Source organism: Pleurodeles waltl, chromosome 5 (genome assembly GCF_031143425.1).
Source record: "Pleurodeles waltl isolate 20211129_DDA chromosome 5, aPleWal1.hap1.20221129, whole genome shotgun sequence".
Taxonomy (NCBI): Eukaryota; Metazoa; Chordata; class Amphibia; order Caudata; family Salamandridae; genus Pleurodeles; species Pleurodeles waltl.
Window position 1 is genome coordinate 446,640,368 of NC_090444.1, and position 26,751 is coordinate 446,667,118.

General features: G+C 43.0%; 1 protein-coding gene across 2 annotated transcripts in view; it reads left to right on the forward strand.

Annotated features, from left to right (window-relative positions):
• The window catches only part of ACTR2 (actin related protein 2), a 167,446-nt gene that overhangs the window by 111,072 nt on the left and 29,623 nt on the right, over positions 1–26,751 (forward strand). For both annotated transcript variants that reach the window (XM_069234264.1, XM_069234265.1), the window contains exon 7: positions 22,073–22,218. In XM_069234264.1, the coding sequence (XP_069090365.1) occupies positions 22,073–22,218 (146 nt within the window). The remainder of the gene's footprint in view (positions 1–22,072; positions 22,219–26,751) is intronic.

The window sequence follows — 26,751 nt, forward strand, 5'->3', positions numbered from 1 at the left end:
AATTGGCATAATGGGAGTGACCCCTTGGGCAAGGCAGATCGGCCTATTGTTATTAGGCCGTGGGGGGGGGGGGTGCAGAAACCTCTAGGTGCCAGGGATAATCCCTCCCTCCACCCATTTATTAGAGGTGGGGAGCGACCCCCGGGCAGATCGGGCCTATTTTTCTAAGGCCAATGTGCCCTCAAGGGGGACAGGAACCACTAGACACCAGGGAGTTTCTTTTAAGGCAAATTTCACACCAGGGGAACAACCCCTTAGGCAAGGGTCGCTCCCCTGGGCGGCAAATTTATTTTAGCCCATCTCTGCCCCCCCTGGGGGCGGGGCAAATTTATTTTAGGTCATTTCTGCTCCCCTCGGGGGCAGATCGGCCTATTTCTATTAGGCCGCTCTGCCCCCGTGGGGGAGGGTGGGCAGAAACCACTTAGGCACCAGGGATTGGTGTGTGTCTTTTGTTTGGGGGGGGGGGAATTAAAACAAAATAGTGGGGTGGTGGTTATGCCCCCACCCCAACTGAAGGGGGAAACAGTCTTTCAGCTCTCCCCCACACACTAAAACATCTTATTCCCCGGCAAGCAAGAGGACATTTGATTATTTTGTGTTTTGGTTTTACATTTGGGCCGAGAGAGCTTGGCTAACTCTCAAAATCGTCCCACTTGGAATGGTGAGGGCTGCACTTTATGGATTTTGGGACGCTGCCATGTAGAAAGATCCACAAGACCTAGACACATCTGCAAACTGAACATGTGCGTGATTCCAGGGTGGCATGCTTCACAAGCACCCTGCACCATTTTATTACCCACAATGCCCTGCAAACCTCCAACTTTGCAGGAAATCACACATTTTTCCCACATTTTTGTGATGGAACCTACCAGAATCTGCAGGAATCCACAAAATTCCTACCACCCAGCATTGTCTCATCTATACCAATACAAATCCTGCTGCACTTGTCAACCTAAAAATATTTTTTTTCAAACTGCCCTTTTGGACCCGCTTTGGTTCCTGCTCAATTTCGACATGTGTTCGGCTCTTCCCTGTCACAAGCACTTGGCCCACCTACACAAGTGAGGTATCATTTTTACCAGGAGACTGAGGGGAACGTTGGGTGGTAGGAAATTCATCCTGGTGCGTTGATCCCACACACAAATGTGGGAAAAATTTAATTTTTATTTTTTTTTAAGCTAAATTTGAGGTTTGCTGAGGATTCTGGGTAAGAAAACATTGGGGGAATCCATGCAAGTCACACCTCCCTGGACTCCCCTGGACTCCCCTGGGTGTCTAGTTTTCAGAAATGTCTGGGTTTGGTAAGTTTCCCTATATGGCTGCTGAGCCCAGGAGCACAAATTTAGGTGCCCCCGCAAAAACAGTTAGTTTTGTATTTTATAATTTTGATGTGTCCACATAGTGTTTTGGGGCATTTCCTGTTGCGGGCACTAGGCCTACCCACATAAGTGAGGTACCATTTTTATCGGGAGACATGGGGGAATGCTGGGTGGAAGGAAATTTGTGGCCCCTCTCAGATTCCAGAACTTTCTGTCACCAAAATATGAGGAAAAAGTGTATTTTTTAGCCACATTTCGAGGTTTGGAAAGGATTCTGGGTAACAGAACCTGGTGAGAGCCTCAGAAGTCACTCCATCTTGGATTCCCGTAGGTGTCTAGTTTTCAAAAATGTGCAGGTCTGGTAGGTTTCCCAAGGTGAATTTGAGCTAGATGCCAAAGTCTGCAGCTTTTTTCCCCTTTTTTTTCTTCCCTTTTGTTTTTTTTTCAACAACTAAATTTTCGCTGTTTTTTGGCTAATTTCTTGGTCTCCTTCAGGGGAACCCACAAAGTCTGGGTACCTCTAGAATCCCTGGGATGTTGGAAAAAAAGGACACATTTGGCATGGGTAGCTGATGTGGAGAAAATGTTATGAGGGCCTAAGCGCGAACTGCCCTAAATAGCCAAAAAAGGGCTCTGCACAGGAGGGAGAAAGGCCTGGCAGCGAAGGGGTTAATATGCAGACTTTGTTCACCTCCTGTCACCACCATCCCCCCTTCTCAAATTTCCTGACCACTTGTCTCCTTTGACAAAGAGTGTCATACCAGAAACCTCCTCTTAAGCTTGGAGTCTTCAACCTCTGCAGGGGCCTGTAATGCAGTGGGCCCTGAAAGAATCACCCGAATAGGAGTAGACAGAAGGCTAATCACTTCCGCCAACACCTGTAAAATCACTTGCTTCCTTGATAAAATCAACTGATCTTTATGAGTTTCATCTTCCTTTATGGCAACATTATTGCAAGGGTGATATCTACCTAAAACCCCAGAAAGTCCGTCAGCCTGCTCAGATCCACAGTCGACTTTTCCATATGGACCAAGGAGCCTAAATCTTCCAGTAAACAAATTGCTTTTCTCAAATGCCCCAATAGCTCTGACTAATCGTGGGACAATATAGAAATGTTGTTCAGATGGATGATCAAAGGTTCCCATCTCTCTTGCAGAAAGCTTCAGTAGGGTGCAAAACATTGGTGAGACACCAAAGGGCTGTAGGTAACCCGAAAGGAAGGTAAAGGAATAGATGCATCTGATCTCCCCACCTGAAACAAATAAAAATGTGACTTTGCTCATCCATCAGACTGTGAAATATGCACCCATCAAATTCAAATCTTACCACCAATTGTTCTCCTCTAGTGTTCCTCTTAAAAGATGAATACCCTCCACCTTGAAATATTTTGAGACTAAAAACACTGTTCAGACTGCACAGATTTTTACCTGGGCACCAACCCCTATCCTCCCTCTTCACTGAAAAGAGATTGCTCACAAAACCATTCCCTACATCTCGCACCTGAACAATTGCTTCTTTCTGTACCATCTCATCATCATTCACTTGTAGATCCACCAATTCCATGCGTTCTCTGTCGAAAACCATCTCTCTTGGTTAGGACCCCTGAACCTGGTCTTCATAAACTCTTCAAACCCATCACAGTTTGCAATCCCCCAATATCATTTGTAATCCTCTGCAATCTGAAGTAGAAAAAGGGCAGTCTACCTCCCAATTTTTTTTGGAAGAACCAAAAGAAATCTCCATTCTGCCCTATGCCTTCTCCAGAAGCTTACCTTCTTCCTTTACCACAATAATACCTTTCACCTCTACCTCCCCGAGGTTAAAAAACAGAGTGGAACCCTCTTTCAGTTGCCCTTGCATGATGATATTTGGACTTCTGCATTCCCTGGTTGGCAACCGTTCCCTTTCTGCAAGTGCTTCCTACCAGAAGAGAATGTTTTCTTAGCCGATTGTTCCATTAACTTAGAATCTCTATCCGCAGGGTTATTTAAAAATTATCCAGGGGCTGATTTAGAAAAACAGGAAGCCTGAGCCTCCAAGCTTTCCAGTGTCTGATGCTGACTCAAAACACCCATATCTCCTGGTGCCGTCCTTTATATATCTTTGCGATCAACATCAACACCGCTGGAGTTGATACAGGCTTCTGCCACACATCTAACACTGGTTCTGTCAGAGCCTCACTGAATGGCAACAAAGACTCTGACGCAGAAGAGGAAGAAAGAAGGACCTCCGTTAATATATTTGATTTTAATTCTGTTGTGGGACGAGGCAAGTCCATCAGCTCAGCCGCCCTTCTTATTACTCCATGGTATGATGTAACCTTCGACGGAGGTCTCTGTTGCGGCTCCAGCGAGGCCAGTGTCGGCGCCGGTAACCTACAACCTGAAAACGGTCTAGCTGGAGTAGAGTGATGTGATGTCAGATTAGACCTCTGACATCAGTACCGGCGCCAATAAATCCTGCTAAGTGACAGTCGGCGAAGGTGTCATCTTCCTCGGCGCCGTCAAAGGCCATGGATGCTGGGCCGTCGGCATAAAAGGTAGGAACGGAGCCTGCCTATACGGCGCCGGAAAAACTCCAAGGGAGAAGGTCAAAGGACCCTTGGGGCCAGCCGGCGCACCAGAGGGAGTCATAGCCCTTTTTAAAATGTCATACATAGCTTTTAAAAAGTTCACCGGGTCCATCTCTATAGCTGGAAATGCAGGATAGTCTTGCTCCTCGCTGCCAGCGCTTCAGTCTATCGATCTGGAGGTGTAACTGGAAAGAACTGCGCTATCGGAGTCAAAGGTGCTGTCGGGATCTCTACTGATGACGACGTCAGAGAACCTTCAGGTGACATGGGAAGAGACGGAGGCTGCTGATTCAGTTCCTAAATCGATCGGCACCATGACTTCGGAGCAGCAGACAGAGGACGAGGACTGACTTCTCGAGAAGACTGACGCTCTGAACCATGACATTGTCTTTTCTTGTGTGACCTCAAGGATCGATGAGATGGGGCTCCGCTTTACACTGGGAACTATGACGGCCTCGCTTGTCCTTCTTCGCATTAGCCAAGAACTGTTTGGCCTCCCTTTCCTTCAGGGCCTTTGGATTCATGCTCTAACACGAAGCGCAACTTCCGACATCATAATTCAAACTAAGGCACCAAAGGCAATCTTCATGTGAGTCCTTAACTCACAAGTTGCCTCCACACTCTTAACAAGGTTTGAACCCTGACTTCTTAGGTGGAGACATTGTCGTCTAAGAGGACAACAGAACCTAAATTCCCTCGAAATAGTGTAACCACATGGAGAAGTAGGAAAATCCATTGGACGTTGAAGGCGCAGAAAAAAGGGAATTGATGTCACCACACCGGCAAGGATTTCTTATGGCCCCGATGATGTCAGAGGGAGTCGCATGCAGAGCCATGCCATTGTGAGGTCCTCGTTAACATAAAGAGCTACAGAGAATAAACTTCTGTTGAATGCTGGTGCACTACAAGTATTCAGAAGGTGAGGAATCCACAGGTAAATGTATTCATCAGAATTCCTTCTTACTTGCTTGTCTTCAGACAGGGTCCAGAACTACTCATCTAAAAGATTATCCTTTTTCCTAATGCTGTTTCAAGTCACCGTTTAATGGAAGCTTTCATTCCTTCATAAGCATAATTTATTACAATCTCCTGATTCTCCATGGTGGAAGACATACTTCCATCTGTCTCCTTCTCCTCAAAAAAGTCCACATCCTTAGAATATATGCCAGCAAAGTTATCAAGGAAGAACCTTCATACTTCTCCAAATTTAACCTGACCTAAAAAAGGCCTAAATCCAGTATATAAGCCTTTCCTAATGATAAAAATACAAGTGTTCTTGATCTGATATTGGCCTCGAGATGTCTAGCTGTGTGTCATCCTGGCAATAGACACTTAAAACATATGTGTGTTGCCTATGGAAAGAAAGTAGAGATACCCTTTCCCAAAATGGTGTGGAGGCCATGCCAGAAGAGAAAACACAGCACGCCACTACCTATCCATGTGCCAGACTAAAGATCAATCAGCTGACAAAAGAATCTTGGCAAGCCACAAGCCATGGTGGTCTTCAAGGTGCTTGTGACAAAGTGAAGCCCTACCAAGAAGCCTCACTCATCAGTGATTAAAAGGCCAGTAAAACTCCAATCTAAGACATGGCTAGTTTACAAATATGTAGGTTATCAAAGAAACTTCCTCAGACCCGAAGCCCACAAACTAATCCATTAAAAAAAAACGTGCAACTCAAGATCTCCTTGGAAAAAAAAACACCTATCGCAAACATAAAGCTGTAACCTACCACCACATCCCCTCGTCCCCACCCCGGCATCCATAAGTTGGAAACCTTCCTAAACACCACCTGGAACATAAAGCGTCCTAATAAACTGATCCCTTTAAAGAAATGTATGAGTTATACACAGCAATAAGATAAACATTTATCTTGCCATGAACAACTGATGAAAGAGGAAGATGAGACTCAATCAGCGTTTTATATGAGAACATTCTGTGAGTTTTTATTTTTTTATCTTTATGATGTATTGCTGTTCTTTGAAGGTGCTGGAAGGAGCAGGCAAATTGTCCATGCATCATGATAGCTTCCAGTCTTGTAATGAAATTACTACCAATTTGAAAACCATAATCTGCAGGAGTTGGGTATTAAACATAACTATTTGTAAGATGTGAACTAAATGGAAATTGCCAGGGGGCTAGCAAAGTTGCTAACTTCTTGACTCAAACTACACTTAGCTAAAGTCACGCTGGTATAATGATGCTCAAGTTGCTTTTTGGGTGAAAGACATATTCAGTGTAGTTACCTTTTGCTCCATTTTGCTGAGCTATGACCTATGGTAAAATTGAAATAGGAATTTGCAGTGTAGCCTTTCCAGGACATTTGTTACACTACGAAGTCTAATTATTAAAAAAAAATGTTTTATAAAACAAGGGGATTCTGAAGATTATGCAGGTTATTTTCTGAGGACATCAAAAGACATGTTATCTGATTTTTGTTTGTTTTTTTGTACATGGTTCCAGAACTCTTTGTGGTGTGAAAGTAATAGTGCACGTTTACATGAAGGGTGTTTTAAATAACTGTAATTGTTTCAATACAGTATTACTCCCTCATATTGTTAGTAAAGTCTACACCAAACTGATTCTTTCTTTTGTCTAAAAATAGTATTCGGTTGACCAGTCAAGAAGGATCTAGATTGTTTTTTATATATTTCTACAGTAAATGATCCAGAAAACTTTATAGAATATTTAGGTTAGAATTAGAGACCAGGTTAAGGGGACCTTATCTCACTTTTTGCCTTGCTTGTTACGCATCCAGATGAGTATCTGGCAGTGGTCTATCACCATTGCAGTTTTCACTGACAATAGGGTTGCTTGCTGAATGGAGTTTGATTGATGCCTTAGCACAAGATTTAAATGGCCCCCTGGAATGTAGGTCCATGTTTCCACATATACAAACAACATACTTTTGTATCTGAGCTATACGCAGTGGACTGGCCACTGTATATTTGGGGGGTTTCCAATATCTAAGTGAACTAATACAAACCAGTGCCATTCTGCATGGGCTGTTGCTTGGTAATTGGATCAGATATTGGGGCAGGAGCAAGTTTGAAACATAATGTGACTTTGTTGTTACACTTTCTTAAAACTAAATTGATTACCTGGGTAGCTCCTCTAATCTATTCACTGTACCTTCTGACACCAGCTTACCTTAGACATCCAGAAATGCCCATATGCAGAACTTGGACACTTTGCACAACATGTAACTACCCAGTTTTGCTTCTTTCTCTGGAGGATACTGTCAGTTGGGTTTGAATGGAGGCCTAAAAATGACCAACCTTCTGTTGTAATATAGACCATCACACTTAATTCTCCTCTCTGTCTGAGTTTTTGTCCAAGAACAGCCCCAGCTAAAACAGTGGGCTGTGCTGGATGCAAATTCACTATATGTTCTTTAAAGTGGGTGAATTACAGAAAATGTAATTCATGTGACCAGGACAGTGTTCCTTGCCTGGCACCCACCAATGATTGGGTTGTCAATCTGCCTGACCAAAGGGATACGTCTGTGGGCTGGGACCTAGGTGTAACAGATCTCAGCCTTTTAAGGTTTTTCCAGATCTAATCTAATCAGTATATCTGAAATCTGGAACATGCTAACCAAATGGCATCATACACTGAGCTACAGATAACATTTTACAGACAAAAACAGTTAGATATCTGCAGCCCTGCCATGGTCTCATCCCATATCACAAATTGCCATTCAGATCTCATCCTTTAATCCATGGACCCCAAACTAAAGACTGGCTGATATGTAGTAAAACGATTATCCATGTTATCAGAAAGTTTGTCATGAATTTCTGTGCCCTGTTCAGAAACATACAAAATGTGGTCATGGGCGAGCTGACTGATTAGATTGGAGAGCTGGAGACTTATTTGCATGTATATAAAACACCAGGGTTCATTTGGGGCATAACGTTGCATATTGCATGGCGATGTTGCATGCTTCAGACTTTCTGGATGAGATTGTGGAGTTTGTCTTTTAGGTTCCTGGATTGAGCACACTAACCATAAAGCTTGCGTTTCTTAGTCTGTAGGAGGACCTTGACACCTATAGAAAACAAACATTTATCATGGAATGCCTGCTTATTGCTTAGAGAAACACTGTACGTAATAGAGGGGAAAGAACCACCTGACACGTGAGTGAATAGGTATAGTTGACTATCGCCTGATCACAGACACTCCTATTTTTTGTGCTCAGGGTTGTCCAGATGCATGAGAAGAGTTGGGAGCCATGGATGTCACATTTCATTATTAACACATTAAACTTACACTACAATCGGGATATTTAGGTAGTGCCTTGCAGACAGCGCAATCTGCTTGGTAATAAACAATATATTGTGTGCCTACAGTGGGATTCACACCCATTGCTTACCACTGGGTGTCATTTTCACTCTCATGTGCTTATTTCTTATTCAATTGCTTCCCTTCCTCATCTTGTGTTTTCCCCTCCCCTGGAGCATAGCTTCTTTATGCTCCTTTAATTGTCTGACTTGTATCCTTCTACTGCTCACATTTAAGGAACTACCTTTTTCTTTCTGTAATGCAGGACTCGATGAGAGCGCATGGTGTTTGCTAGTTGTCTCCCTCTTGTTCTGCTTCATCCCACAAATGTACTCACTGTTCTGTGTTGCATCCCACACAGCTTATTTGTAAATGATCAGCAACAGGGATATTTTTCTGGGGTACTGCTGAAAAGCAGACTTTCAGGTTTTCTTTTTCAATTATCACTGCATTTCATGTTGTAGTCGGGTTTTCAGGAATAAAGAAGTGACACAACTCTGTTAGCAATATAGTATTTTATATACAAACAGCATCTTTTATAGGCTTAATTCGTATATGCTTTATCAGATTTCCAGTTAACACAGTAGCTCAATATAATGTTATCTACTTTCATTCTTGGCACAAGCAATAGTTCTCAAAAAACCCATCTGACTACTTGTCACTAAAAATGTAGCTGTCCTATATATAACATACATATGCATCCTCTAACAAGCAGTTTATTTTGATCTCACCTATGGAATTCTATCTGTGTTTCCTCCCACCACTGCTCCCATAATCTGAAGTATTATGGCCTGCCCTTCTCCCTCTACCAACCTTGACACTCACAAGAATCCTGTGTCTTCCTTTCAGGTAGGTCTGCCATGTTGTACCCCTCCTCCTAACACTTGTATCAGGAAGTGACTCAGGCTCTTGTGTGTGCGGCCTTCTACATTATCTGCGGTATGTGAGGACCGACTACAACTCTTTTGCCCTGCACCTGGCCTGTTCCTTTGTTCTCCGTTCTGCCCCTGTACTCCATTTTAACATGGTACCCTGGTTTAGGCCTGCATTTGTCTCACACTGTGTATCCTCCTGTACGTTTCCCTCCTAAGCCATTCATGGCTTTGAAGAAAGGGCCATATGCTGCACTCACTCGCCTGATATCAAGGTAGAAGGTATATTTAGCATGGCACTGCTCCCTCGGCCAGTGCAAAAGAGCAAATGGCTCAATACTGTGGAGAGTAAATTAGGCCTTAGCAAGCATACCCCTTCACACACTGACACTTCTGTATTTGTTTTAAGTTCTGTTCAGAATTTTCCAACAAAAAATAAACCATCCCATTTTCAAAAATGTTAAACTTTGAATTTAATATACAGTTTTGATATGCCATAAGATACAGGTTCCCAACCTGTGGTCTGCGGACCCCCAGGAGTCTGTGACACATCCCCGGGGGGGTGGTCATCAGGCCTGGGACAACAGGAAGGCACTTTTCTAGCCAGGGCCTCTCGATAGAAGCACATGGGTGTTTGTATTTGTGTAGCAGGTGTAAAAGCTCTCAAAGTTCATTGTACAACCAGCAGCTTTCTGATGAAAATAAAAGCATCAAGATAATTCTAGTGATTAATGTACCTGCTTGTACGAGATGGAAGTTTAGTTTAGTGGCACTTTTTACTCCTCTAAGGTAGCGCAGATGGTTAACATGCCTGCTGCAGAGAACGGTATGTTATGTGCATAGCACAGTGGGTCACTTCTTTTGTAGCATAGCTTCTTTTGTTACTATGAGTTTCATAAGTTACAATCCGAATCTAGTACAGTGAGCTATAAATTGCCATCAAATAGCTGCATGCAAAATGCATTGCTCAAATTAAAGTTTGTTTTTCCCAGTCTCTCATCATCCTTATGCTGTTAAAAAAAAAAGGGTTGCTTGCATAGAAATACATTCTTATTATTAAAGTAAATGCTAACCACTGTGTTATATTCTCAATCCTGCGTTTGTGCTTCTCTAGACCAATCACTCTTAGAAAATGCCTACCAGGGTGGATAACATATGAATCCTACACCTTGTAGTCCACTGTAAAGTGCGCTGACACCCTACACTGGTATGAGAGGTGCTATAGAACAAATGAATTACATGTGACAGAGCGACGATGGAGATATGAGAGGCCCTTATGGTTTTACTTCCTTTCCCCATCACATATTTATATGAAAAAGCTTTCTCAGATCTTATGCACCTAAAAAATAAAACAGAAATCCCTTGGGAGGTTTAGAATCTGACCAGAGGATTCAGCTTTCCTAAAAAAATAAAAAAAATATTGAAAAGTTAGTCACCGTGATGCAGTGCCAACCTTTCCATGAAAACCTTTAGATTTTTGCATTTTTTTCAATATAAAATAATTAAATTATTAGCAGTTCGAGTATCTGTTTGGTGTGTACTTGTATATGTATTTTTTGCGAATTACTGTTTTAATGTTTGAAATTTAAATTGTAAAAATTGCTTGGGGGTCCCTGGCTTCCAGTAGTAATTCAGTGGGGGTCCTCAGGAGTCAAAAGGTTGGGGGACCATTGCTATAAGATATATTGCTTTTCCTCCAGTATTTTGAAATGTTTTTCCTTGTACTGTATTTAAACAGTACTTTACTGGCAAGCACTGGCAAAGCCAACAGCTCGGCACTGACATTGACGAGACCTATTCGTTTTGCCATTGCTTATTTTATTTTGTTTTTTCCCTTGTTCTTTTGTCACATTGATCAATCCAAGATTAATACATACACTGTTTAGGAGTCCTCAACTTGTGCTTTTGTCCAACATTGCATATTCACAGGTTCACATGCATGAATCATTCTCCCATCAAGTTGGGAATCTCCTGTAATTTTAAATAGCAGTAAACAGTGTCAATATGGCCATATACCTCATCCAATGAGGTGGAGATGCCAAGTTCTCTACTCTCCTTAGTGGCCACAAGAGTTTATATTTCCACTACATCATGTGTGAACAAGACCCCAAGAAGAACTCTGCTCTTACCCATGTTTGACGGCACGTTTGCTAGATTTCGACTTCTACTACGTCTTCCAAGGACTTCGACAAACCAGACTTCATCTTTGCACAAACTGAGTTCTTTTTAGGGTTTTTTTTCCAAACTTTTTCATCTTCTGGACCAGATAGACCCTCCCAACCATTACTATGACCGAGAAATCAAAAGCCACTTTTCAAGTCCTGCTTATACGGAGGCCAAAGGAATAGTTATATTAATGCATTTATTGATTTTTATCCTCCTCACAAGGTCTCACGCTGTGACATATTTAACATGTCTCTCTCAAAAACGCATAAGTACAGTTTAAGGAAGCTGGCTGTCTATCATCTGCAGAAGAAGAAAATGCCACCTTCCGATGGGAATGCCTCTCGTCGCAGAATAATTCAGTGCAAAGTGCTCCTCCATGCACTTCCAAAAAGCCAGCACAAAAAAGGAACCATGTGGCACAACCTTGGCTGGACTAGAACTCAAAAGCTTCTAAATCCATCTCTTCCAAGGACAAGCTCAACCTTTTGCCAGACAAGTCATCAAAATAATGCAAGGAACAACCTGCCCTGTCAATGGCATGTAAATCCAGCTCCTCTGACAACTTTTCAGTAGTCCCATCTAAGTAATTGGAAATGAAAAGGCACCTGCTGGCGTGACAGTTGGTAGACGGAGTCTTCAGGCTGTGCCCCATTGTTTTCCTCCAAAAAGATCCTGTCAACAGCGATCCAGTCAGCGACAAATCACGTAGCCATTGTCGACAAGGACTACAACAACCACACATTTGACAACCATTGTACCGTCAATGGTACCCTTGATGACTGAATTCCCTTTTCTTTTTATACCAACATTTGTAGCAGCACCCAAATCACAACCAGCCTATTCTCATTTCCTTTTGAAGGTACCCGCTCAATTGCAAGTGCACATCTTGGATTCTGGGCCTAGGGCTGATGCCAGTGACCATGAACAACCTCGGATACAATGTATCTTCTTGCACACCAGACTGTTACATTCCAAAGTACAAGGAGGAGTTGTAGGAAGAGGAGAATTGAGACGCAGAACTATGATATTCCTAAGTTGCCCCTTCTGAAGGTCATTGAAGATCCTGTGGGCCTCTGCAAGACGCCAGGTGCCAGCACATTATACCTCCTGTAATGCAGGCAGAAGTTGGATTTGACATGTGTGTTGCAAGAGACAACTTTCCAAAGGCTGATTTCTCAACTGCAGCATCTCCACCCTCTGCTTGAAGCTCCATCAAGACCACTACTGGCACTGCTCCATCACCTCTACTGCCACCTCAACCATAGGTTCCTACAACACCCCCTCCTTCACTTCCACCAATGCTGCTTCAAACACTGTATCCTAGACCCCCAATTCTTAGGGATCTGGGGCAAAGGGATTCTCCTGAAAACAGATGGAAATCGGGCCTAAATGACAAGGATGGTGACGTCATGGAAAAAAAAGAAGGATGGTGACCTTCTCTGATCCCCAAAATGAGAAAGGAACTGTATTTACCCCAAAGAAGGTGAAAAAGATTCATCCACAACCAGATTACTCACTAAATGGTATTGTCTGTTTCATGCCTTGCTAGAATGAGCAGAGAAGAAGTTTGACCTTCCATTGTCCTTGGTACAGCAGCGGTGCTTCTACTGTGATCTTAAGGAAAACAACCCAGAAAGGCATCGAAGTCCATCCTTCTAGATCATATCTTGAAAGAAAGTCTCTAACTCATGCAGACGGGGGCCATGGCGCACACAGTAATTTAGCCCCTGGTAAAGAAACACAAAGCCCCCACGACTAAGCCTCACCTTTTGCTGTTTCTGCATTCTGGCTTTCAGTATGTGTTACTTGAATATTACTGGTATTTAGTATGACTGTAATGTGTAAAATAGACAATATTTTTGTTCAGATTAACTGTAACAGCGTAAGAAGTGAGTATGATTAGATTGTGAAAGTGACAACTAATATCCCTTGTTGATTATGAAAAATTATTCTGCCATGAAAATTATTATCAAATGTCTGCTGTGAGCCTGCAAAGTCTGAGGACCTTGAGTGAGGTTTTATATAGAAAGGTTATTCATTCTGGACAAATCCATGGTTAACTTTGCTGTGAAAATAAGAGCTCAGATTAGTCATCCGTTGATCATTTGACTAGTTCCTCACATGATTTGTGATGCTATTCATGCTCACACATACCTGAGACTTGACAGCCCCTGGAGCTCTATACCTGTTTGTTCACACATATCTTTTTCAATGTAAGAAATTGATTTTAATGTGCAGTGCACTATGGTTGACGAAAATTGCACTGTGCATGCAAGTTCTGAATAGCAAGTAAAAACCTGAATCAAAACAACAACTCTTAGTCAGTGTTTTGGTGGCTAATGAAGAGGTATTCCAGGTGTGTCGTATTTGCTCACCCTACATGACATATTCAGTTCATTACAAAACTTAAATGTTGCAGTTTCTACCACACTGATCACTATGATGCAGGATCCTGATCAGCAAAGAATAATATGGATGCACCCTCAGCACATAGGGCAGCTCCAGCTGAAGGATTCTAATCCAATGCACGTGCTAGACCGGGAGATTATTTTGTTTCTCTCTCTGTTTTTTTATGGACTACATGAAGCTAACAGATTTATCTCATGATTTTCTCATATCCTAATGAAATAAGATTCCTATAAGGGTAGGATGAATCTATATTGTTCTGTCCTGATGAAGGCCCTGTCCATGGTAATTAGTGGGGTTCAAACATCTACGTATATAGGTTTTGGATTGGACTAAATATCATATGTATGGTGGGTCTTATTACTAATGAGAAAACCTGCATGCACTGACACTCCATTAGCTAGCCAAAAATGTAGATTTTAATAGTTGTTCTGCTTTTTACTCACTTGCACTACACCATTAGTTCAAATGGAGCACCTTGTACATTGTGTTTGCACTGTTTAACGAGCTTTTCATAAAATAGTGCGTAAAGTGTTAATGATGGATCCGTTTAATTGGTTACAAGTCTTAATTAGGGATGCTTTCAGATTAATGCCTTTATTTGTAAATACATTCATGAATGCCTAAAGAGTTTTTTGTGTGTTTTTTTTTTTTTTAAGTGAGCCATCTATGTTTTATTTAGCCATTGAGTCAACGGAGCCCACTGTTCCTGTGTTCATGCCCTTTTAATGCATACAAGCCCACCTCAAGGTAATACATGGAGAGAGTACGAGGGATGGGGGTGTTCCAAATAAGAGTATAATAGCAGAGCCGCTCAATTCCCCTCCCACGCTTGATTTGACCCCTTACTTTAAAAGAAGACCATATTGTTTTAAATTTAACTTTTTTGAAGTAGCTAGGTTCCACAATTCTCAAAAAAGCGGCGTTAGCTGTACTACCCCAGATCATACTGTATATAGTTGGGCAGGGCCGCCCTGGTGATTGACTGAGGTCCTCATTTATAATTAGAGACTGAATATATTGCAAAACTGCAGCCCAGTAATGTAGACAAAAATTGGGAACTGCCCACCCACCTCGTGCTATGAGTAGTGTTAAATAATTGGAAGCTCGACGAGGTCTAGAAAAGGACTATATAAAGCTGTTTGCTAATGCCTCCATACGGCTAAACCAGCTCCTATCAAATTCTAGTGGAATGGTCCAGAAAAAATATAAGACCCGAGTTTAAAAAAAAAAAAAAAAAAAGTATTTTGATAACATTGCATCGTCCTACTCTTGAAAGATACAGATTATTCATACCTTGCAATTCCTTTTTAGTCTTTGTTAACTTAACTCCTAAATAGTTTACTGCTTTTTGCGCATCCTCCAAAGTTGCCCATTCATTGACCAGTATCTGACATTTGGCCCTGTTTTAAAGGTAACCGGATACCTCACCAAATTTGGACGTTTCTTTCTCTATTTCTATTAACGATGTCTCGGGGTCTGGTGATCTGCGTATGCTATCTGAGCTTCTAATACTACCAACTCAGCCAGGGCAGTGTTTATAATTTTTTCACGCAACGTACCCTTTCCTAAGCTATAAATTAAGGTCTCCCCTCGAATTCCTGCTTGTAATGTGTCCCAAACCACCCCGCTCAGGGCAGAGCCTCGATTGGTTTCCAGAGAATCTGGTATCCACTTTTTCATATGTGTAATATATGCTTGTTCCAATAGCAGACCCCTGTCAAATGACCATGTCTTGGAGTGTTGTGCCTTATTTAAAGCCGGCAACTCCATTACCAGGGGATTATGGTCAGACATTATTCTTGGGTGCTTATCGATCAAGAACCGCTCAAATAATGAAGTTGATAATAGAAAGTCATCTAGCCTGACAGATTTCTTATGGGAAGAGGAAAAAAAGTGAGACTAGGGTCGGGAGCCTTACATTGCTGCCAGGTATCCAACAGCCCATGGCTCACAACTAGCGTTTGCAAAGCCTGATATACTTTCGGTTTCCTCCGTATACAACTCCCCTGGTGCTGAATAGGCAGATTACTGTCGATATGAATATTTATATCCCCACAAACAATAAGTGGTAAGGCCCATGCTGTTAGTTCGATATTAATAAAATCAGGTACTTCTGGTTCATCAAAATTGGATCCCTATTTCGAGCAAAGGGAAAATCTGGACCTGCCTATTGAACATTCTAAAATCAGCCATCGGCCCAGCTTGTTCGAAGATCTCTTAACCACTTCTATCATTTTATTGCATGCCAACACTGCCACTCCCTTTGTTGTTGAGCCCTGCGTAGTATTTGCCAATAATTGATACCCAGGGAATTCCAGCAGATGTTTTTTAAGGACCAAAAATATGCGTCTCCTGCCATGCAGATAATATCTGCCTTCAATGTTTTTAAATCTTCAGCTGTAAAGCGCCGTTTTCTGCCAATTTTTAACCCACCAACATTTAACGTGGCTATACGCAAGTTACTATCATATCTCATTTAAATCTGATTGCGTGTACCTGTACCCCTACAGCTCCAACTGTGAATACACCACCTTCAAACCATTCGGTCCATTGACCTCTTATACCTTTTGTGTGCCTCCACCCCTCCCTGACATCCCTTACCCCAAGCCTACCCCTACAACCCACCCCCAAACTGCCCACTCCCCCAAGCCTACCAGATGAGACTTCCAGACTGGTCTGTAAGATGGATAGGTTGCCCCTCTCCCCACCCGATGGCATCGCTAAATCTCAAAGTACTAATGCCACATAGGCCCTTTCTTTTCCTTTCCCCGCTTCTTTTCTTTTTCTTCTTTTCTTCATCCCTCACAATCAAATTTAGAGTCAGGGCGGGCTTTCTCAAAAACCGCCTGCCGGAACAAATAGTTACCAAAATACACAATAACAGCCCTGCGTTGTGATAGATGATCCGTGGATTCTTCCTTTTGTTTTTTGAAGTTTAACGCATACCGGTGAGCCCTCTGTATCTCCCACTCCCAGTCTCAGCTTTCTAGTTCTGGGGAGGCACATTTAAATAATTTGGTGATATGAGCCCTCATATCTTGGCCTTCCACCCCTTCTTTAATCCCCAAAATTTGCAGATTATTTCAAAGCCTTCTTTTTCCATTGGGGATCTGTAAGCTGTGACTCGTGCCTTGCAGATTGTTGTATCACAGTGCCCACATCAGTCTCTAACATACTGGTGCGAGTCTCCATTGCAGGATTTTGCGATCTTTCTTACCAACATTTGGAGCTTCTTACTAGCGATCCTGCCTTTCTTGCTGTCGTTCTCTATATGTTTATGATGGGACATCATTGTATGATAAATAAGGTGCAGAGTGGGAGGTTCAGGGAGCTCTATCGGGCCAGGGGCAGGATCCGTAGGTTCGTTAGAGGAGGTAACTGAGTTGTCATGCAGCGGCTGCATCGCAGAATAATCCCAAGATATTGACCTTGACATTGACCCCGTTGCAAACTTTTTCTTTTTCTTTTTGGAAAAGTTTACTTCTCTTTCCCCATAATCAGTTTGTTTTTTTTAAAAACCTTTTTTGGGTGCTATCTCCCGTGACCCCGCATTAGAGGCAGTGGAGCTGTTTATTGAATCCAGCTCGGTGGATGAGCTATAACCCCCATTGCCCCCCCCCCCCCCCCCCCACCCCAATTGGCAGGTTCAAACCCCTTGGGTGGTCTGATTTCCGTAGCGGCTATGTAGTTGTCCCCACTTGGCCTTGGGCTCACACCATCTTGCTCTGTGCGAGAGTGACGCCACCTTAATGCCTCGCATCCATTGTGTGCTGAGGCGATGGTATAATTTCACAGTCATCTTGTACTCCTTCAAAAGCCCCACACTCTCTGGCAGATACTGATGCCCCCAAGTTATATCTACCAGCTGTATCATTCATGCAAATCACCACTGAATCTTTTAATGTTATAGTTAAATTATCACCGAGGGGGTTAGCATTGAGTTCCAGCTGCGCCGCGGTACCGTGAACATCATCTGTTTCTAGTTGCACCTACGGCTGATCCTGCTGGGCTGAAGTTGTAAGAGTCCGTTGTCCCTTTCCCAGCTGGGGTTATTAACCTTCGTATTTGTTGTGGGGTTTTAAAAATATTTGGGATCACTGGACCATCTCCAGCCTGCACATCAGGCCTGAATCCACTTTCAGCACTGCAGTGCTTTGGTTGTTTGGGCTTTTCCTGGAATAAACCCCCTAGGGCTTAGAAACCCACCTCGTTCCATTGTTGGGGGCGCACCCCAAAGAGAGAGGCTGCCTCTGTTCTACGGCGTCTGCACCCGGCTTTCCCCGAGTGTTGCAAGGGTTTTTTGGTGCCATGCTGCGCGGGCACGGCTGCCGACCCATGCATCCCAGGGGGCTGCAGCCGCGCCCACTAGCCCGTTCACTCCTCCAGCTCCTCAATCCGCGGCCACAGCAGGACCAGCAACGCAGGGCCACAACGGTGAGCAGTACCACCACATCGAGACCTCGTCCAAACATTCCACAGATAAGGTAAAGACAATAATAAAAAGGCAGCTCAAGCCATCGGCAGCAAGAGAAAGGGGCTCCCTGCCGCCGCCGCTCACACAGATACGGCCGCCATCTTGTTCCACAGGTGCCCAATCCCTGTAGAGTTCTGAAGTTAATTAATTAAGTGACTCCAAAGGAGCAGCTTATGCAGTTACTATAATTTCATGCCGATCCAGCAAACAATTGTCCATGTGGCTAACATAGGCTTGTTTTATTCTGGGCTGTGTTGTGTTCATCTATAAAGGCTTGGTACTATGGTGCATTTGTCATAGCGTTATAGGAGTGTAATTACATCTTGGGAGTAGGTGTTTGGTTATGTAGATTGAGGACTGGATGCCAAAACAAATAGGTCTACAACTCCAGCCCTTCTCGTGATGTAAGCAACACCTGTGGTCTTCTTTATAATCAAAAAATATGGTTAGTGGGCCTAAAAGAGCAAATTCTAAATGTCTGGAAGTCTTTGTAGTGTCAGCAGTGCATTATAGGAAAACTATTACTCCCTAATCTAAGTTTTACAGACTGAACCCTGCTAATAATTAACAGACTGAAAATTTGGAATATGTATGACATAATATAGTTCGTTTCCAAGCAGCTGCAAGCAGGGTGTGCCTTTTCTACTTTTTTAAATGTATTTTTTACTGTGCACTTAGCAACATTTATTAGCAATTTAATAGAAACATTGAAAAAACTCTTTTTTTGTATTGTAATGTGGCTAATGTGCTGTGAGTATATCTGGGGACCTCCGTATATTACTTCTATTTTTGATGTGATATACCGGTTTCAGTATTTAAAAGAAAAAAACAAAAAAGTCTCGTATTTTAGGCTAAGCTTTAAACCTCCACAGTCTTGAGGTGAGCAACAACTTCCACTACAGTTCTAACATTCATATGTGGGCAGTGCTACAGTGGCTTGTATCTTCATAACCTTCAGGTAATTTATTAGAAGCATATATGCTGAGACGGGAATGTCCCTTTCATAGTGTACATTTGTGTTCTCCTGACCTGAATGCCCGACTATGTGTATCTAGGTTCACGTTTTTTTTTCCCCCTGTCATCACGCTTATCTGTTTTCTGCGTAGAGGTCTAGGCCTGTTCCTTGACATGGGTTTGGTCCTGAAATTGTCCTGCGACCAGGAGAGGTACACCAAGTACACCTTCATTGACAGAGAGTGACCTAATGTCCCGGTCATAGATTTAGCACATAAAGTAGCAATGTGACATGTTTTGTGAATCTATAGTTGTGACCAGATGTTTTTATCTGTGTCAATGGAGTTGGGGCTGCTCGCCCTCTAGAGTAGATTTCCCCTTCTGTGCACTTAGCTGTCTACTAAGCTTGTGTTGATCTAGGCACTGAAGTCAGAGAAGTGGAAACTAGCCTCTTAGAAATTCAGTTAGATCTTTTCTTTAACCAGTGGCTGCTGATTAGTCTTCCTGAAGCTTTGCCATTTGGTGTGCAAATTGAAGGGGGCCTCTTATATGAGGCTCAGCGTTTTTCACTTTCCCTGATCACTCTTTTTGTTTTGCTGATGACAGCCAGGATCAGAATGCCTTTGTACCTCTGATGTTTGTGCTTTAGGCTGGAGAAAACAGTGCCGTTAAAAGCAATACACGAAGACTCTGTCTAGAGAGCAGCCTAGAGAGGATATTTGAGAGGAGAACTACCCTAAATCAGGTCAAAGTGCAGACCGTGAATACACATCTCCTGTCTGCTTCTACTGTATAAAAGTGGGTTATCACTACTCCACTTGTATTTCCAGTTTCAAGTTCTTTATAACCAAGGAAAGGAGCATTCCACAGAGTACCCAGAGGACTTCTCTGCAACCAGATCTGATGCTACCTGACACCCCATTGGTGAGGGGACATCACCTTAGTCTAGCTTTGCTGGAAGGTTTGTATATTTAACCTGAAGCACCTAGAAGTGAGCCTGCCTTCTGAGAGTGGGAACAAGGGCAGTGTGCCCAGAACTTCTATTTTGGACATCACTTTAGATTCTTGACCAGCAGTTTGCCGTTGATTAGTAATATTATTTCTTGTTGTGATGTTGGTTGGGATATGATCTCCTTTTTGGTAGGATCATTCTAATATTTAGTGGGTGTTGGTTTAGTTATTCATAAATGATGGCTGGACAGGCCCTGGCCACCGTTTTTCTGCTCACTGCACAATTGATGAATGCCATTGCTCACATGGTTGCATGGATATATCACTAGACACCTCTTGCAGAAGCTTTTAATGCATAGTGTGTCACCACGTATGATTACTGAAGAATCAAAACTTTGTCCACTCAGACACACTGTCCCTATTTATTTGTGTAATTGGTTATGAGTGCAGATGTGTCTTGTTTTGTATAAATATGACCTTATAACCTTCAAATTTTTGTCACAAGTCTATCCCGGAGTACTTTCTTTCATAGTGTGTTGTTGTTGGTCCTGTGAAGGTCTCCACCTCCACAGTTTCTTTTAACTGTGCCAATAAAATGTTGGTTTTAACAAGTGATTAAACCAGTGGTTCCCAGCCTTTTGACTTCTGTGGACCCCATTTTATCCTTACTGGAACCTGGGGACCCCCACTGAATCATTATTGGAATCCAGGGACCCCCCCCACTAAGTCGTTACTGAAAGCTGGGGACCTCTTCTGTTAATATTATTTCATTTTCCTAGCAGTCGTGGACCCCCAGCGTTCCCCGGACCACAGGCTCGGAACCACTGGATTAAAACATTTATCTTATCTGGCCATTACTTTTTCCCCAGTACATAGGTTGATATATGGTTTGTGTATGTACCCATGTTGCTTCAGACTATATAATTCAGTGGTGGCATCTCCTGCTTTAGATGCTGGAATGAACTACTTTTTTCTGCCAATGCAGCTGCTGTTTCATTTATTGCATATGAACAGAAAACCATTTTTATTAGAATGCTGAATTTTAGATGTCCTTCTCCACATAATGTATACAGCTGCTGTCTGGAACATTGAGAATATTTGCCTTTATGCAATGTTATTGTTCCAGATTTTTGTATGATGCCTTTTTATTGGTTGAAATCCAGATACCCACGTTGCTTTAAAAAATAGTGGGCTGTCTTGATTTCTGTTGGATTAATATGTTATTGCCATTGTTCTGGTTATCATTATCCATGAGTCACATCAGTACCTGCAGTATACATTTTCTGTTTTCAACTTCCAATCCTTTTACATGCGTTGATATATGCATATTCTATTTAATTGTTTTGCTGAAATATTTCTAGATATCCAGGATAAGGAAACATGTCTATATGAGTGTGCCAGATCAGAACTTATTTGCATAATAATATTGCTTTGTAGCACATCCACACTTGCATTCAACTTATTAAAACAGAGGCCACGATTCGACCCTATCACCTTTGTTCCGTTTTCAGCAATTCTGTGATGTTTATATTTTGAAGAGGAGCATTCATTCTGCTCTCTTGTGCCTATCCTGAGCCCCATCTGTGTGAGGATTGACAAGGTTTTGAGTAGCACCAAAGGTAGCAGTGCATATGTTTTGCCTGATCAGCTATTTTGTCAAAAAAGAAAACACATGTTCTCATATTGCTGGCGTCTAGTCTTGGTTTCTCGCTCTTTGAAATATAGTGCTGCCTGGGAGTGGGAGCACAGAGAAACACAAGGTTTCCCTTAGGATAGTGTATGGTTTCTTTTATTCAGCTTCACTATTTGGTGCTATTACTTTTGCTTTTTACCACCTTTCACTAAACAGTTAATTTACATGTAGACAAGTGTCCTTCTTGGTTGGTGATATGTAGGAGAAAGGTATGTGTTTTACACGGTGTATATATGTTTTGTATCTTTGGGGACTTCAAACCCTGACACCCCAAATAAATAAGTTGAATGCGTAGAGTTTAGATCTCATTCTGCTTTTTTGCTGTATGTTTCTGAGTACATGAAAAAGCACTCGTGAATCTATCCCATTTGTGTTTAATAGCTCCCAGATGGTCGTGTTATCAAAGTTGGTGGAGAACGGTTCGAGGCACCAGAAGCCTTATTCCAGCCTCACTTGATTAATGTGGAGGGTGTTGGAGTTGCTGAATTACTTTTCAATACTATCAATGCAGCTGACATTGATACAAGGTAAGAAATCGGAAATTTATTGCAGAACATCTTGGAAAAAGAAATTAGAAAAAATCATGTTGTATATATCACATTCTCTATGCTAATCACTCTCACATTTGTCCTATTTTCAGCTTGAACCCTCATTAATCACTGCCATTCTGTTCAGTGACTCACTCATCAGTTTTAAAGAAATTGTAACGCTCACAATGTTATCATACCATCATTCATGTTTACCAAGGTCTGTTCTTTCTGCTTGTGTTTTTCCATTAAATGTTTCCTTTGCATGTTTCTGTTTCCTGCCACAGCCACACATACAGTATATCTCCAAACTCTTCAAGGAACATTAAGCTGTTTTATAAACATCTGTTGAAACCAAATCCGTTGAAGACACTTTGGCTACTCAGTATCAACCAGTCCCACTATTTCAGTCTCAGTGATTCATACCCACTCTAGGAACTTTTTTACAGTTGCTTTTTTACATGGTTTAACACTTTTTTCATTTGGAAATACCAGGTATCTGACCCATTAATATGTGATAGTTAAACGTGCCTTCATTGCCTAGAACCCAACTCTCTCTTCTATACCCTTCCCCAGGCAGATCTCTGTCCCGAGGACCCCATCCCCTGGGGCATGGTCTTATCACCTGGGTGCCCCCAGGGTACCCAGTCACAATGTTGGGGACCATAGGGGGAGCATGAAGGCCGCCACAGTCTCAGCTGGCTCCCCGCCTCCAACAGGAGCCAGCATTGCTGTCACGCACAGAGCAGCTCCCTCTCTGAGAGCAGTTGCTTCCTCTGTCTCCCTGCCTGCCTCTCTGCAGGCAGGGAGACAGAGGGAACCGCTGCTCGCAGCGAGGGAGAGCTGTGACTCTTCCTTGGCCCACCCGCCCCCCTTTTTTTTTTTTTTTCCAGGGACTGTGGCTGCCAACACTTCCTTGTTGAAGTGTTCGCAGACGATCCGATATCAGCACTGGGACACTTGAATCCTCTGAGGATTCCAGATATCTATATTTTCCAACTTTAATATCTCCAAAACAACTGAACGGTTTCACACCATACCACAAAAAGTGTAATCTGCAGAACAGGCTCTAGCTTCATACCAAATTTGGTGTAATTCCGTTCAACGGTTTGGGCTGTAGGCGTGTCTAAAGACCCTAAACTTTCAAGACAGCAGCTGAACTGACCAAAGTATACATTTTGAAAATTTCAGGAAGATCTGTCAAGCGGCACCAAAACTATTGACATAACAAAAAATGCTCCGTCTATGGAAACTATGTCCTAACTACAACTAACTATTGGTCACCGCCCGTAGGTTATATATATATACATATATATGTTCGATGGCATGTGTAGCTGCAGATACACATGCTGTGCATTATCCTGCCATCTAGTGTTGAGTCACGAGACCGAGGGACTCCTCCCTTTCGGCTCCATTGCGCATGGGCGTCGACTGCATCTTAGATTGGTTTCTTTCCGCCTTCGGGTTCGGACGTGTTCCTCTTCGCTCCGTATTTCGAATCGGGAAAGTTAGCTAATTATCGAAAATTTGACGGTATTGTTCGCGCTCGGTACCGGATTAGTGTTAGTATATCGACACCGATAGTAGAAACGCTCCGGCGGCCCTTCGGGGCTTCCACTCTTTAGCGGGGCCTGGTCGGCCCGACCGCGTCCATCGTCGAAACGAATGGACCGGACCCCCTTCCGCTTCTGTCCGAAGTGCCACGCGAAGTATCCTTCTACAGACCAACACTTGGTCTGTAATCTGTGTCTATCACCAGAACACAGGGAGGATACTTGCGAGGCCTGTCGGGCATTTTGATCGAAAAAGACCCTACGCGATCGAAGAGCCAGAAGACTACAAATGGCGTCGACACCAAGAGAACAGATCGACGTCGAAGAGGAGGAAAGAATCTCCATGCAAGGAACGGACTCAGACGACTCCGAAAGTGAGCTACCGACGACAACGCAGAAAACTGTGAGTAAAACTGCCCCGTCCAAGACTCACTCAAACACGCAGTACTATCAAGGGCAGCTACAATCCACAATGTAGCAATGCATTCCGAGCCAATAGAGGACGATTTCCTATTTAACACCTTGGCATCCACCCACAGTTCCTACCAAAGTCTGCCAATGCTCCCAGGCATGCTCAAGCATGCAAAGCAGGTCTTCCAAGAGCCAGTGAAAGGAAGGGCTATCACGCCTAGGGTGGAGAAAAAATACAAACCTCCCCCTACAGCAACTGACACCAGATTCGGTGGTTGTGGGAGCAGCAAGGAAGAGGGCAAACTCTCAATCATCAGGAGACGCACCACCTCCTGACAAAGAGAGTAGGAAGTTCGATGCTGCGGGCAAATGAGTGGCAGCACAGGCAGCCAATCAATGGCGGATCGCCAACTCGCAAGCTCTACTGGCTCGCTACGACAGGGCACACTGGGACGAGATGCAACACATTATACAGCACTTGCCCAAGGAACACCAGAAACGAGCCCAACAGGTTGTTGAAGAAGGACAAGCAATTTCCAACAACCAGATTAGGTCCGCATTGGACTCGGCAGACACAGCAGCACGGACAGTCAATACTGCGGTAACCATTCGCAGGCATGCATGGTTACGGAGCTTAGGATTTAAACTGGAAATCCAGCAAGCTGTGTTAAACATGCCTTTTAACCAGGAACAATTGTTTGGCCCGGAAGTGGACAAGGCAATTGAGAAATTAAAGAAGGACACAGACACGGCTAAAGCCATGGGCGCGCTCTACTCCCCACAAAGCAGAGGCACATTTAGAAAGCCACAATTTAGAGGGGGGTTTGTACACAAACACCAGAGCCTTCCACCTCACAAACCAGACCCACCTATCAGGGGGAGTACCAGAGAGGAGGGTTTCGAGGCTCATACAGGGGTGGACAATTCCCAAGAGCAAGGGTAAAATTCCAAAGCCCTAAAACAAGTCAAACCAAACAGTGACTTGAATGTCACAAACCCCCAACACTTAACACCAGTGGGGGGTAGACTTACTGCATACTACAAAAACTGGACAAACATAACTACGGACGCATGGGTCCTAGCCATTATCCAACATGGTTATTGCATAGAATTCAGAAATTTCCCACCAGATGTGCCCCCAAGAGCACACAATATGTCCAAACAACACTTAGACCTAGAAGTCCAAGCATTGTTACAAAAACAAGCAATATAATTAGTACCCAACCATCAAAAAGGAACAGGTGTCTGCTCACTATATTTCCTAATTCCAAAGAAAGACAAAACGTTGAGACCCATATTAGACCTCAGAACGCTGACTCTCTACATCAAATCAGATCACTTCCACATGGTAACACTTCAAGACGTGATTCCCTTGCTAAAAAAACAGGACTACATGTCAACGTTAGATCTCAAGGATACATATTTCCACATACCCATACATCCTTCGCACAGGAAATACTTAAGGTTTGTAATCCACGGCGTGCATTATCAATTCAAGGTGTTACCGTTCGGGATAACAGCCCCAAGGGTATTCACAAAATGCTTTGCAGTAGTAGCCGCTCATATAAGGAGACAGCACATGCACGTATTCCCATACTTAGACAATTGGTTAATAAAAACCAGCACTCAGCAACAGTGTCTTCTTCACACGCAATACGTTATAGAAACTCTACACAAACTAGGGTTTTCTATAAATTACCAAAAATCACATCTACAACCATCCCAGATACAACAGTACTTGGGAGCAACACTCAACACACAAAAAGCGATTGGCACTCCAAGTCCGCAAAGGATACAAGCGTTCCAAAATATAGCATTAAACATGCAGCCAAACCAACACTACCAAGTGAGGTTTGTAATGAAACTTCTAGGCATGATGTCTTCATGCATAGCCATTGTCCCAAACGCAAGATTGCACATGCGGTCCTTACAACAGTGCCTAGCAAAACAATGGACACAAGCACAGGGTCAACTCCAAGATCTAGTGTTGGTAGACCGCCAGACACACTTCTCGCTTCAACGGTGGAACCCTATAAATTTAAACCAAGGGCCGCCATTCCAAGACCCAGTGCCTCAATACGTGATCACAACAGATGCTTCCATGATGGGGTTGGGAGCACACCTCAACCAGCACAGTATACAGGGACAATGGAACAATCAACAAAAACAACTGCACATAAATCATTTAGAACTGTTGGCAGTGTTTCTAGCATTGAAAGCATTTCAACCACTGATACCCCACAAACATATTCTTGTCAAAACCGACAACATGACGACAATGTATTACCTCAACAAACAAGGAGGGACACACTTGTCACAACTGTGTCTCTTAGCACAGAAAATTTGGCATTGGGCAGTTCACAATCACATTCGCCTAATAGAACAATACATCCCAGGCATTCAAAACCAGTTAGCCGACAATCTCAGTCAAGATCACCAACAAACACACGAATGGGAAATTCATCCCCAGATCCTACAAGATTACTTTCTACGCTGGGGAACACCTAAAATAAACCTATTCGCAACAAAAGAAAATGCAAAACGCCAAAACTTTGCGTCCAGGTACCCT